Here is a 15,619-nt window from a genome sequence, read left to right on the forward strand (position 1 = left end):
CAGTTCATTTTCTGGCTCTCACTGTCACTCACACACTTTGACAGGTAAAGTACAGGCGGAACAAGTTCTAGTCATGTCTCACCTGTGCCGTTGGTCTCCGGAGTTCTAAAGTGGAAACTTGGACTCCATTCACTCCAGAAGCCTTCAAAATAGTTGGCGTAAGGGATGGACCGAACTTTAATCTCATACATGGCATTGGGTTGTAGTTTTCTCTGTAGGAGTGTCAGCTTGGTACTGGTTAAATTCACACGCTGAGGAGCAAAAAAGGCACTACATTTTTAAGGTGGAAAAAGAGGCGCTGGCCATGTCTCCCAAATCATTTTGAGCTGAGTGTCTTATGTCATGTGGGCACTCTCTTGAGGCTGTCTCACATTAGTTAGACAAGGGCTCTAATGTGGTGGGGTCAGCAGCAGAACTGGGGCAGAACAAGCATGTGAGCTCACAAATGATGCTGCAGGTGGTCAAGGAGGGCAATGAGGCAATGGGTCTCTATCTTCATTCAGGTGAGTTGGGCTCTCCCACTCCGGTATCAGTCACTCCCAGGCTCCCACCTTACTTTCTATACTCCAGTATCTTCTTTTTCTTTCTCTCCCTTTTCATATCCCAAGGAGAGATGAAAGGGAATGGTAAGATTATTGAGCATGAATCATTTTCCTCTGGAGAGATGTAATTTTTCATTATGAACAAATACAGAGACACAGTCTTTCCAACACCGCCTATCATCCTTAAGAGGAAAAAGTGCTCTATCAATTTGATGGGGACGAAGTAATGCCCATTGTTATTTACTTTTGTATTTATTGGATTGTTGGTTTTTTTATACTGATTTAAATTATATATTTCCTATTTCATGAGACATTTCCAATTTCCTTACTAATTTTTCTATCATCCTTATTTGTCCTTTTCTCAATATTTTATAAGACATCTTTATATTTTTAAGAATACTAACCATCTGTCAGTTGTATGTGTGGTAATTTAAACCTAATTTCTAATTTGCTTTACAATTTTGATTATTGTATGTGCTGATACTTATAAACACTTATTTTTATATAGTTACATGTTTCCATGTTGTGCTTTCTTTTACTGCTTTTATGCTCAGAATGTTCTTCTTCATCTTAGGATTATATAAACATTTATCCATAAACTTTTTAGCCTGTTTGGAGTTTCACTTTTACATGATTTCTTTAAATCATCTTCTATTTTAATTTTTTTGTTATATGGGGCAAGTTAAGCATTAAACTTAATTTTTCCCAGTTAACTGATTGTCCTGGTACCATTTATTCAGAATTATTCCTTTCTCTGCTTTCCCACTGATGGAATTTTCAGATAAACGCCAGAAGGGGACAGGCTCAAGGGCTCCTACTAGTTTGTGTGTGTTGTGTCAATGGAGATAGAAGGAGGTCTGGGGTGGGCATTATACTTATGGAAGTAGTTTATAGTAGCAAATTGCAAACACAAAAGACTGATCATGGCCTGAGAAAAGAAAATAGTATGGATAAGTAGGATCTCTTTCCCCCTGAGAAAGCAACTGTTATCTGTCTTCTATCAGTGTGGTACAAAAAGGATGAAAGTTAAGCCAGTGACTCCAGAGGAACCTGAAGCCCTGAGACCTTCTAATTCTCTTCCATTTTCTCCTCAATACAGATTGTGGAGCCAGTCAGACCATCCCAACTGCAGCGACTCATGGAGTCTAAATAACCCTCCAGCTTATAAGGATGAAAATTAAGCTGTTACTTCAAGGATTTAAGAACTCAGACTTGAAAAAATTGAAGGACATATTGCATCTCCTCTCCTACTTACTTCAGGCTGTTTCCACAACTCCATCAAACCAGATCGTGGCTACAACATGGTGACTTGTCTTTCTTTTTATTTTTTTGCCTGGTTTGCCTGTGAGAGTTGTGCTAAATGTGATTCTTTTTCAGGCTCCCAAATAGAGAGGATGAATGTGGTCTCAATCCATAATGGTTAATCGTTAAGAAACATTATAAAGACAAAAAATAGGGCAAGGAAAAAAATGAGAGCTAGGACAAGAATGCGCCAGAGAAGATTCAGGTTTTGTGAAGCCTAAACCTTTTACACTTTGGGGAGATTTTTAAATAAAAGGTTCATTTCAAGCATAAAATTTCTAGGGACCTTTCTCAGGTAAAGGTACCTCTGAGATTGTAAAACACATAGCATTAAGAAGTTCCTATTTTATTGTTTTATATATTTTATAGTTTTTACTTTAATCTATACATATAACTTACTTATTAAGATACTTTTATACACATCTGCATAAATTTTACAATGCATAAATGTAGTTGACCTACATACCATCCAATTATTTTCATTTTTTTCCTGACGGTAGGCTACCTCATGTATTAATACTTTCACATACTTCTTCTGCAAGTGTGATGTATTAAATGTCACCACAAAGTCATTTGCTCCCTCACGATAGACGACTCTGACGTCAAAAGGAGCTTCAGGTTTAACTGGAAAGGAAAAAGAAATAAGGTCATTCTATAGGGTAATCAAGGAAACAAAAATTTTAAAGTTCACCTACTCTGAAAATCACATTCCTTTCTTGGGTCAGTAAAAAACATTTCTTATTCTTCCCAGTTCAAAGCATGACTCCCTTGAAGTTGGGTGTGGTCTTGTGAAGGATGTGGGTGGAAGTGATGTGTACCATCTCCCATCCTGATCCAGAAACCCCATATGCATGACTACCTGCTGGATCCCCTTCTGCTACTTGGCATCATAGGTGGAAGAGAGTGGAGCCACAGGATGAAGGAATCCTGAATGTCGCTTAAAGGAGCACCTCCCACAGGTTAGAAACACCCATTTTGGCTCTCACATCAGCAAGAAAAAAACTCTATTGGAGAAATCTGTTTTAGGGCTTATTAGTTACAGTTGCTGGTACTGATTTTACATGAAAACACATTCTCTTCCCCTTTTGAGTACTAGAGACCTTATTACCAACTACCCCAAAGCAGGAGTATTTGAACTTTGAGTATTCATTATTCCAATGAAACTGGGGGCCTTATACACCTAATCTCAGCTACATGGAAGCTGGGTGTTTGCATCCCAGCCCTGGCTCATAACTTTCAGTGTGACTTCAGGCTGCCCACTCCTTCAGTCTTGTTTGCATTAGCTCTAAGTTCCTCTCTGGCTTCTTCCTTCTGCATACCTGCCTAGGATCACAGGCATTAGATATGAAATGTTGTTGGAGGAAGAGATATTATTTCAGGTTGAACAAATTCTGAGAAAGGTACTGAAATCCTAGGAGTGCATGTCTGTCAGGCTACCTCCCACCCTTGACTTGGGGCTTCCCTATCTTGACCTCTTTGCTGGTCTTTCACCAATGCCTGGGAAGTTAGTTGTCTAGGGATGGGACAGCTACTTGTTTGAATGGCTGATTTCAGACAGAGCTTGGGGGTTGCACAGGTTAAAATCTAACCTAAACTTATTGCTCGTGAGAGAGTGTGTGTTCATCACAATTTCACTCAGTAGATTGAGCTGGATTTCAGGCTATGTGAGCTGGGCTTTAAGACTGACTTACTGACCCATTAAATGAGCTCACATGTTGAAGTTTAACTCTCTTGTCATAATCACTTGCTTGTAGTGGTGGTTGCCTAAGTGTTTCCAGCCTTGATTCCCCTAGACGTACTGAAAAAGAGGAAGTGGTTCTTTCTTTATCCTTGGATATCTTGTGCAAGAGCAAGTTTACTCTTTTTTACCCTCAGAGGTACTATAAAAAGGCAAGATATCCCAAAGGGAAGCAGGAGGAAAGGCAGTGGGTGTAGAGAAACAGGCCAACAGAGAAGACTGTCAGCCCCCTGACACCAGCCAAGCCAGTTCCTTCTTGCCATTCAAGGCAGTGATTAAAAGTCACATTCTCAACAAAACCTCTGATACCGAATTCCTTGCCTCATTCCCATCTCCCAAGGCCTCTCAGTAATGGAAGAATTGAGAGAAGAACAGACCAATGTTGATTATACACATACTCAGTGTCAAGTTTACTTACACCATCTCGTGTCAATGATTACTCAAAGCCACTATTGCTCAGTCGTGTCCGACTCTTTGCGACCCCATGGACTGTAGCCTACCAGGTTCCTCCATCCATGGGATTTTCCAAGCAAGAGTACTGGAGTGGCTTGCCATTTCCTTCTCCAGGGGATCTTCCTGACCCAGGGATTGAATCCAGGTCTCCCGCATTGTAGGCAGATGCTTTACCGTCTGAGCCACTGGGAAATACCCTAAGCCACTATACTGATGAGGAAACTAAGAGGTTAATTAGCTCCAATAAGAAGTTCCAGGCCCTAGTTCAGATGAGTTGAAAGAGAGTGTTAGTCATTGAGTCATGTCCGACTTTTTGCAACTCCATGGATTGTAGCCGTCAGACAGCTTCTCTGTCCATGGAATTCTTCAGGCAAGAATACTAGAGTGGGTAGCCATTCCCTTCTCCAGGTGATTTTCCTGGCCCAGGAATCAAACCCAAGTCTGCTAGGGTGTAAATCTAAATCTGTTTCATTCTGAGTCTCGCTCTCCTTCAGTTGATTTATTTTTAATAAATTTTTATTTATTTTTTTTACAGTAATTCCTTATTGATTATCTATTTTAAATAAAGTAGTGTGTACATGTCAATCCCAACCTCCCAATCTATTCTTCCTCCTCACACTTCCCACCTGGTGACCATAAATCTATTCTCTAAGTTCATTCTGTGAGTCTCTTTCTGTTTTGTAAATAAGTTCATTTGTATGGAGAACAGTATGGAGGTTCCTTCAAAAAGCTAAAAATAGAGCTACCATATGAGCCAGCAATCCCACTCCTGGGCATACATCCAGAGAAAAGCTTGGTTTGAAAGGATACATACACCCCAGTGTTCATTGCAGCATTGTTTATAATCAAGACATGGAAGCAATCTAAATGTCCATTGACAGATGAATGGATAAAGATGTGATACATATACACAATGGAATATTACTCAGCCATTAAAAAGAGTGAAATAATGCCATTTGCGGCAACACAGATGGCCCTGGAGATGATCATACTAAGCGAAGTAAGTCAAACAGAGAAAGACAAATGCGTGATAGCACTTATATGTGGAATCTAAAAAAAAAAAATCGATACAAATGAACTTGCTCTCCTTCATTTAGCTTTCATTTCTGTGCCTCACTCTCTCCCACAGGCTTGCTCAGGCTCTCCCACACAGGTCTGCTTCTAGCCTCAAGGATGCATTTGAGCAAAAAGATGTTCATTCCTCAAGCAACATTTAAAAAACTTCATTTATTCTTGACACAACCTGAACTATTATATCAATTTACCTTGACAAGAAAAGGAGAGAAATAGAAAACTGTCCCTCCAGACATACTGGGGGCTCACACCCAGAGAAGGGAGTGTAAGTGACAGGGCAGCTGGCTTCTGGGGAGCTGGGCTCTGGGGAGTAATCAGAAGCATCCAATTTCAGTTTAGTTAAATGACAGTTCTAGTAAAGAGATGTCACATTAGGAACCAGAAGAAGACGCTACGGGGAGACATGTCTTCACCACCACTCATCCTTGCCCGGCTGTGCTTTCTGAAGCCCTGAGGTGCTCATACCACCCCTTCACAGACCCATGCTACCAGTGGGGTGCACATGCTGTCTCTGCCCTGGCCCCTCAGAGGAGGCAACCGGTCAGGTTTGCTGTCTGCTGGGTGGCATGGAATGTGGACTTCTAAAAGCGCTGGGTATATGAAATTTGGGGGCTTCCCAGGGGACAGGGTGCCATCAGGAGCCTGGGAGTGTGCCCTGAGTGTTCATAGGCTCTAGCTCTAAGAGGCCTGTGAGTCCTATGAGCTGGGTAGGTTTCTGTAGGAAAGGGCTCTCCTCTGGGGTTCCAGGACTCTGGCACAGGACAGAGTCTCTGCCCTCTCTGCCTGCTCTCCAGGACTGAACATGGATTTGCAATGTAAATGGTGAACCTTTAGATATAGTGCCCTGTGCACAAACCGAACATCCATCCATAGAGGCCAAGCCTCCAAATGACCAAAATGCAGCTTGCTTGTGTCCCAGACTCAGAGACACCCAGTCATGCCACCCATCTGAGACACTCACACTGGTTGTGTCTACAGCCTCTTTTCTACTCTACTTCTGCTTTTTCACATGATGCTTGTTCACACATGAAACTTCTGTGTTCACTCTTTATCATCTTCCATCTTAGTGGTACAAAGCTGAGAACTAGGCTCCAAGTTTCTCTTTGTCGTCTCTAATGACTATTACTCCCTTACCTTAATTTTCTTTCAGAAGGGTGAAGGAAGGGGTTGCAAATAGGGAGAGACAGAGCCATAGTATTTAAAACCAGCAAAAATAAATAAATAAATAAAAAGGCACCCTTCAATCACTTTGAATAGTTTCCCCCTACATGTGTTGTTTCACTTGTCAATTTCCACAGGCAGAATGAATACAAGAAGTTAGGATTCCATTGCACCAACATATCAAAACTGGCTTAGACATTTCCCCTCCACCAGGGTATCTCTGAGGTTTTGAAGAAGAACCTTAGTCACCTCAGTGTCATAAATCTGTAAGTAATGGGAAAAAAACGTTTTGTGTCTATACTCCCAATCTATCAGGTTGATTTATTTGTTTGGTAACTGAATGGAGAACTGGTAATTAATACTGACGTAACTTGGCTTCCAGGTGGTTTTGTGGTAAAGAGTCTGCCTACCAATGAAGTAGACATGAGTATGACCCCTAGGTCAGGAAGAACCCCTGGAGAAGGAAATGGCACTCCATCCATGGGATTACCCAGGCAAGAATACTGGAGTGGGTTGCCGCTTCCTTCTCTGGGGAATCTTCCCTGACCCAGGAATTGAACCCCTGTCTTCTGCTTGGCAGGAGGATTCTTTACCATGCGCCACCTTGGAAACTCCTTTAAAGACATGACTAACATTTCAATCAGTAGACTGAATAAAATGGATTACTCTCTAAGATCTGGTAGCCCTTATTCAATCAGATGAAGGCATTAAAAGTAAGGACTGAGATTCCCTGAAGAAGAAGCAATTCTGTCCTAAGAATATAAAATAGAATCACTACTTGAGTTTCAAGACTTCCTGGTCTGCCCTCTGGAATTTCAGCTCTTTCCTGTCCTCTGAAATATCCACTCTTGCTTGAATTTTTAGCCTTCTTGGTCACCCTATAGGCTTTAGACCTTCCAGCTCCTACAACCATGATGGTTGATTCCTTAAAATAAATTTATTTTTCTCATCTCTCCCCCCTCTCTCTCTCTATCTTATTGTTTCAGTTTCCTCTGGAGAATTCTAACACAAAAGGCATATTTTTATGTATGGCTGAATCCCTTCACTGTTCACTGGAAACTATCACAACATTGTTAATCAGCAATACTCCAGTGAAAAATAAAAAGTTCTTTTTTTTTTTTTTAAAAAGGTATATTTACTTAAAAAAACAACTTGGTAATTTAGCTAAACACATTCAGAATATAGTAGGCATATGGGAGAAGATTATAAGGAATTCAGGAAAAGGTAAAGTGAGGTAGGAAAGGATGTGAGTCAGTAAAGTACTTGAGGCCCAGCTCCAGCTAGACACTTCAAACAGATGAACGCTTCCTGCAGGCTGTGAGTGCCAGTCACCTTTTTCCATAGCTGAATTTGAAGACCCTCAGAGTTCCCTCACAGTAAGAATTAATAACATCAGCTTCAAACTTTCATTTCTCTTAAAAATTATGTGCATTAGAGAATTTGATCTTTTCTATTGTAAACAGTTTTCATGATTTGTTCACTTTTAACATCCCAAAACTTTAGACACAGATATCTGTCTGTCTTCAGATATCAGAAAAATGACAACATATCCCCACGTACAACTTCTTACCTATCTTGACTATGTTCACTTTTCTGCAAGTCATGTTCTTTTTTTCAAGCTTCACACATATTTTACTGTCTCCAATCAGTAAGAATTTCTTTGTCTTGAGGAAATACCTCTCTTGCAGTTTATTAAAATTCAGGCAATCTATATCCAAAAGCGCCCCACTGTAAAAACAAAAAAGGAATTTGTCTTAATTCAAGTATCATTGTATAGAATGGAATAGCGTCACATCTACATTTCAGTTGTGTGGCTTTAAATTTGTCCATAGAGTAGATCCACATTTGAGAGTTCAGTTCAGTTCAGTTCAGTCGCTCAGTCATGTCTGACTCTTTGTGACCCCATGGGCTGCAGCACACCAGGCCTCCCTGTCTATCACCAACTCCCAGAGTTTACTCAAACTCATGTCCATTGAGTCAGTGATGCCATCCAACCACCTCATCCTCTGTCACCCCCTTCTCCTCCCGCCTTCAGTCCTTCCCAGCATCAGGTCTTTTCAAATGAGTCAGTTCTTTGTATCAGGTGGCAAAAGTATTGGAGTTTCAGCTTCAGCATCAGTCCTTCCAGTGCACACCCAGGGCTGATCTCCTTTAGGATGGACTGGTTGGATCTCCTTGGAGTCCAAGGGACTCTCAAGAGTCTTCTCCAACACCACAGTTCAAAAGCATCAATTCTTCAGTGCTCAGCTTTCTTTATAGTCAAACTCTTGCATCCATACATGACCACTGGAAAAACCATAGCCTTGACTAGATGGACCTCTGTTGACAAAGTAATGTCTCTGCTTTTTAATATGTTGTTTGAGAGAGAGAGAATTAAAATAAAATAGCTTTTTGCTGCCATTCTAATGTGCTCATTTACTCAAGCTCTAGATGTAAGTGAACCTGAAATAGTCAAACATGTGCATGAAAATAATGAAACATTCTTAACTTTTAGACTTGATCATTAGAAGATAAATAGTTTGTTTAGGTGGGAAGCTAATTTCTTTTTCTTTTTTTTTTGATGTTCTGCAGAAATATATTGAAAAAAATAATGCATGTAAAGAAATATTGACAAAAAAGTTTAAATTAATCTAAAGGATTATATACAAGAAACCATATACACTACAGGGATTTCCCTGATGGTCCAGTGGTTAACAGTCTGTCTTCCAATGCCAGGGATGCAGATTCAGTCCCTGTTTGAGGAACTAGTAATAGGCTCCCACCTGCCCTGGGGCAGCTGGACCCTCGGGCCAAAAGTACTGAGGCTGCACATCACAACTAAAGCCCAGTGCAGTCATAAAATAAAATGTGTGTGTGTGTAAATCACTCAGTCGTGTCTGACACTTTGCAACCCCATAGACTGTAGCCCGCCAGGCTCCTCTGTCCATGGGATTCTCCAGGCAAGAATACTGGAATGGGTTGCCATTTCCTCCTCCAGGGAATCTTCTTGACCCAGGGATTGAACCCAGGTCTCCCAGATTGCAGGTAGAATCTTTACTGTCTGATCCACCAGGGAAAAACAACCCCTGCCCCCCACCTACCCCACATATAAGTAAATATTAAAAAAATACACTTAATAGGTAATTTTGGAGTTTTTATAGGTAATTTTGGCTGAGTTCCACTTTTAATTGATCAACAAATTGTTAAATCAACTCTTCTCCCTATGCTTCTTGGATTAAATGCTCTAGGAACTGAATTCTGTCACTTCTGTGATCTCCTATTCCCTAAAAGATCAGACTTTCAGGAAATGCAAGGAAAAAGAATGTTGCCTACAATGCAGCTCCATCTAAAGCTCCAAATTGTACTCTTTCAAAAAATTCTTCCAGGGGTGGAACCCACATCTCCTGTGTCTCTTACACTGCAGGCAAATTCTTTACTACCGAGCCAACAGGGAAGCCTACATGTACACCCTGCTGTATTAAAAATAGATAACCAGCAAGGACTTACAGTATAGCATGTGGAACTCTGCTCAGTGTTATGTGGCAGGCTGGATGGGAGTGGAGTTTGGGAAAATGAATACATATGTATGTAAGACTGAGTCCCTTTGCTGTTCACCTGAAGCTATCACTGTTTATTAATCAGCTAAATCTCGATACAAAAAGTTTTTAAAGTATGTTCCAGTTCCAGAATAGCTTATATCACACTAACCCCAACAAAAATCTACAATAAACTTTAAACAAGATATTTTTGAAAATACTATTTAAAAGCATTGGAGAATAATAAAAAATAAGCAGAAACTAAAGGGAATTTAATTCTTTGGAAAGGGGTGGGTTAGATCCTTCTATGTTGTTTGTTTTGTTTTATCTAAGGATACTTTGTGGTGGGCATTTAGAATCTAATAGAAGGCCACCTGATCTGCATCTTGAGAAATCTGTATGCAGGTCAGGAAGCAACAGTTAGAACTGGACATGGAACAACAGACTGGTTCCAAATAGGAAAAGGAGTACGTCAAGGTTGTATACTGTCACCCTGCTTATTTAACTTATATGCAGAGTACATCATGAGAAATGCTGGGCTGGAAGAAACACAAGCTGGAATCAAGATTGCCGGGAGAAATATCAATAACCTCAGATATGCAGATGACACCACCCTTATGACAGAAAGTGAAGAGGAACTAAAAAGCCTCTTGATGAAAGTGAAAGAAGAGAGTGAAAAGGTTGGCTTAAAGCTCAACGTTCAGAAAACAAAGATCATGGCACTTGGTCCCATCACTTCATGGGAAATAGATGGGGAAACAGTGGAAACAGTGTCAGACTTTATTTTTTTGGTCTCCAAAATCACTGCAGATGGTGACTGCAGCCATGAAATTAAAAGACGCTTACTCCTTGGAAGGAAAGTTATGACCAACCTAGATAGCATATTCAAAAGCAGAGACATTACTTTGCCAATAAAGGTCTGTCTAGTTAAGGCTATAGTTTTTCCTATGGTCATGTATGGATGTGAGAGTTGGACTGTGAAGAAGGCTGAGTGCTGAAGAATTGATGCTTTTGAACTGTGGTGTTGGAGAAGACTCTTGAGAGTCCCTTGGACTGCAAGGAGATCCAACCAGTCCATTCTGAAGGAGATCAGCCCTGGGAATTCTTTGGAGGGAATGATGCTGAAGCTGAAACTCCAGTACTTTGGCCACCTCATGCGAAGAGCTGACTCATTGGAAAAGACTCTGATGCTGGGAGGGATTAGGGGCAGGAGGAGAAGGGGATGACAGAGGATGAGATGGCTGGATGGCATCACTGACTCGATGGACTTGAGTCTGAGTGAACTCTGGGAGTTTGTGATGGACAGGGAGGCCTGGCGTGCTTCAATTCATGGGGTTGCAAAGAGTCGGACACGACTGAGCGACTGAACTGAACTGAACTGAACTGAGAAGGCCACAGTTCTACTGTCTTAAGTTACAGGACAGAATTTCATTTGGCCTGAATGGCTGGGTATTTTTAAGGGGGAAAAGCCTAGAAATGAGGAAGCTTTAGAGATAGAAGACACGGGGTTTATAGGTAAACTCTGCTTAAATTATTATATGTCCCCTTAATTATGCTAATGTGGAGGAAGCTCCAAGGAAACTGTGAAAATAGCTAGATAGTTCTAGAAAGAACTAAACAGATATTTTTGGTGCTGCCTGAGAAGAAAAATTTGGAGATTAATCTGTCTAATTAACAGAGTAACTAATTAAGTGAGTAACAGAGTTAAAATTAATGCTTGCCAGAGGAAGTTAGGGAGAAGGCAATGGCAACCTACTCCAGTACTCTTGCCTGGAAAATCCCATGGATGGAGGAGCCTGGTGGGCTGCAGTCCATGGGGTCGCTAAGAGTCGGACACGACTTCACTTTCACTTTCACTTTCATGCTTTGGAGAAGGAAATGGCAACCCACTCCAGGGTTCTTGCCTTGAGAATCCCAGGGAGGGGGAGCCTGGTGGGCTGCAGTCTATGGGGTTGCACAGAGTCGGACATGACTGAAGTGACTTAGCAGCAGCAGCAGAGGAAGTTATCGAAACCCAATAAATAAATAAACTACCTTATTTTCAAAAGCACCCTTCCTACATTCAAAACCTGTTGCAAAAGCGCAGAAAAAGAAAAACATGACACATAGTCAAGACAAAAGGCAGTCAATGGAAATTGACCCTAAGATGACTCGGATATCGGAACCAGCAGAAAAGGACTTTTTAGCAGCTTTTGTAAATATGTTTAAGGGCTAAACAAAAAATGCTATCATAATTATTGAACAAATGTATAACTTTAGTGGAGAAGTGGAAACTAGAAAAGAGAGCAAAATGAAAATACTATAATTGACAAGTACAAATTTAAAGTTTTAAAGGATGGCCTTAATAGCAGATAGAAGATGGCAGAAGCAGAGGTTGGTGAAGTTGAAGATAGATTAATAGAAAATATTCAGTCTGAAACAACAGAAACAAAGTCTTGTTGACCTGTGGGACAATATCAAGGGGACAAATAAATATGCAATTAGAGTTTCAGAACAAAAAGAGAGAAAGAATTTGGCTGAAAAATACTTAAAGAAATAATATTCCCCAAATTCCAAAATGTCGGAAAGCATATCAACTTCTGGGCTTAAAAAACTCAGCCAATTCAAGCAGAGTAAGTACAAAGGAAACCATATCTAGGGACATCATGGTAAAATGACTGAAAAGCAAAGGCAAATAAATCTTGAAAGCATGCAGAGAAGTAGATCACTTCTCATCAGAAATTATGTGACCCAGAAGACATTGGAATAATATATTTAAGACTCTGGAAGGGGAAAAGTTGTCTGCTTTGAATCCTTATAATATAAAATATTCTTCAATAATGAAGGCAAAATAAGGATATTTCTAGCTATATAAAAGTTCAGATAAGTTGTTTTAGGAAGTTCCTTAGACCAAAGGGAAATAATACTAGGTGGAATTTCAGATCTATAGGAAGCAATTGCTGCTGCTGCTGCTGCTGCTAAGTCGCTTCAGTCGTGTCCAACTCTGTTCGACCCTGTAGACTGCAGCCCACCAGGCTCCCCCGTCCCTGGGATTCTCCAGGCAAGAACACTGGAGTGGGTTGCCATTTCCTTCTCCAATGCATGAAAGTGAAAAGTGAAAGTGAAGTTGCTCAGTCGTGTCTGACTCTTAGCAACCCCATGGACTGCAGCCCACCAGGCTCCTCCATAGGTGTACCATAATAAATATAAAAAACACCACCTATTTTCTTTTCATAAATTCTTTAGAGATAAAGATTGTTCAGGACTTCCTTGGCAGTCCAGTAGTTAAGACTCTGTGCTCCCAATGCCAGAGGGACAGGTTCAATCCCTGGTCAGGGAACTAAGATCCTGCATGCCACACAGTGTGACCAAAAAAAAAAAAAGATTTTAAAAAACAAATAATAACTAAATAGACATTTCTCCAAAGAAGACATACAAAGGGCTAACAAACACATGAAAAGATGCTCAACATCACTCATTATCAGAGAAATGAAAATCAAAACCACTATGAGGTACCATTTCACATCAGTCAGAATGGCTGCGATCCAAAAGTCTACAAATAATAAATGCTGGAGAGGTTGTGGAGAAAAGGGAACCCTCTTACACTGTTGGTGGGAATGCAAACTAGTACAGCCACTATGGAGAACAGTGTGGAGATTCCTTAAAAATCTGGAAATAGAACTGCCTTATGATCCAGCAATCCCACTGCTGGGCATTCACACTGAGGAAACCAGAAGGGAAAGAGACACGTGTACCCCAATGTTCATCGCAGCACTGTTTATAATAGCCAGGACATGGAAGCAACCTAGATGTCCATCAGCAGATGAATGGATAAGAAAGCTGTGGTATATATACACAATGGAGTATTACTCAGCCATTAAAAAGAAAACATTTGAATCAGTTCTAATGAGGTGGATGAAACTGGAGCCTATTATACAGAGTGAAGTAAGCCAGAAGGAAAAACACCAATACAGTATAATAACGCATATATATGGAATTTAGAAAGATGGTAACAATAACCTGGTGTACGAGACAGCAAAAGAGACACTGATGTATAGAACAGTCTTATGGACTCTATGGGAGAGGGAGAGGGTGGGAAGATTTGGGAGAAGGGCATTGAAACATGTAAAATATCATGTATGAAATGAGTCGCCAGTCCAGGTTCAATGCACGATACTGGATGCTTGGGGCTGGTTCACTGGGACAACCCAGAGGGATGGTATGGGGAGGGAGGAGGGAGGAGGGTTCAGGATGGGGAACACATGTATACCTGTGGTGGATTCATTTTGATATTTGGCAAAACTAATACAATTATGTAAAGTTTAAAAATAAAATAAAATTAAAAAAAAACAAATAATGTAACATTATTGTGAAATTAACAATATATATAGATATAAAATATATGACAGTAGTACAGAGGCTAGAAAGTGCTAAGTACAATTGTATTGTTCCAAGTTCCTTGTATTTTTCATGAAATAGTATATTAACTCTAAACTCTGATAAGAAATGGTTGAATATTGCAACACTTAATCTAAAAAGAAACAGTGCCCAAATGTGAAAATAAGGAAGACAAAGAATGTTTCAATAGTTCCATTTCTTTCAAAGAAGTTAAATTGATTACTAATAAGTTTTCCTACAAAGAAAATTTTATGTCCAGATAAAACTGGTGAATTCTATCATAAATGCCAATCTTACACAAATTCTCTCAGAAAATTGAGGAGAAATGAACCTTTCCCAACTTGTTTTATGAAGTTAGCTCAAGTCTGGTACCAAAAGTTGGCAAAGATATTACAGAAAAGAAATTTACAAATTAATATTCCCCATTTAAATGTTAATATATTGATGTTAACACATAATGATAAAGTAGGATGCATTGCAGGAAATCAAGGTAGGGTCAACAATCAAAGATCAATCAATATGATTCATCACATGAACAGAATAAAAAACATAAATAATCTAATCATCTCAGTTGGTGTAGAAAAAGCATATGGCAAAATTCAACATCCATTTACAACTAAACTCTCAGTAGACACTTCCTCAATCTGATAAGGGGTATTTCCCTTATCAGACGGTGGCTTAGACGGTGAAGCGTCTGCCTACAATGCGGGAGACCTGGGTTCGATCCCTGGGTCAGGAAGATCCCCTGGAGAAGGAAATAGCAAGCCACTCCAGTACTCTTGCCTGGAAAATCCCATGGATGGAGGAACCTGGTAGGCTATAGTCCATGGGCTTGCAAAGAGTTGGACACGACTGAGCGACTTGATTTCACTTATGGTTAAGAACACATACACTTGGTGGTGAACTAGTTAACAGTTTTCTCCTAAGATAAGGACAAAGCAGGAATATCTATTTTTCCTACTTTTATTCAACAGTATACTGTAAGTTCTAACCAGTGCATAAGGTAAGAGAAACAAATAAAAATCATTAGTTTGGAAAGAAAGAAAATGAAATTTTCTTTATTTTCAGACATGTTTGTTCACATGGAAAACTATAAAGATATTCCAACACAATTACAGGAACTAATATAGTGATTTCATTAAGGTCAGTTTATAAAAGTCAATCTTATTACTATAGTGTCCAAAAATTGGAAAATAAATTTAAAAAAATAACAGCTCCACTTATGATAGCAATGAAACATAAAATGCTTAGAAATAAAATTAATAAAAGATGTTTAAGGCCTTTCCAAAGGAAATTACAAAATATTCCTGACAGCTATTAAAGGAAATCTAAACAGAGAGCTACATTCATGGATTAGCAAATTGAGTGCTGAAAAGATGAAAGTTTCCCCCAAATTGGTATATATAATTTTAATAAAAATCTCAGCAGGACTTTTAAAAAATTGGGGAGCTTATTTT

General features: G+C 39.8%; 1 protein-coding gene across 3 annotated transcripts in view; it reads right to left on the reverse strand.

Moving 5' to 3' along the window:
* The window catches only part of IL7R (interleukin 7 receptor), a 35,760-nt gene that overhangs the window by 6,774 nt on the left and 13,367 nt on the right, over window positions 1-15,619 (reverse strand). For all 3 annotated transcript variants that reach the window (XM_019983090.2, XM_019983091.2, XM_070774766.1), the window contains exons 3-5: window positions 7,841-7,998; window positions 2,311-2,468; window positions 83-251 (exon numbers count right to left, since the gene is read on the reverse strand). In XM_019983090.2, the coding sequence (XP_019838649.2) occupies window positions 83-251; window positions 2,311-2,468; window positions 7,841-7,998 (485 nt within the window). The remainder of the gene's footprint in view (window positions 1-82; window positions 252-2,310; window positions 2,469-7,840; window positions 7,999-15,619) is intronic.

This window comes from Bos indicus, chromosome 20 (assembly GCF_029378745.1).
Source record: "Bos indicus isolate NIAB-ARS_2022 breed Sahiwal x Tharparkar chromosome 20, NIAB-ARS_B.indTharparkar_mat_pri_1.0, whole genome shotgun sequence".
NCBI lineage: Eukaryota > Metazoa > Chordata > Mammalia > Artiodactyla > Bovidae > Bos > Bos indicus.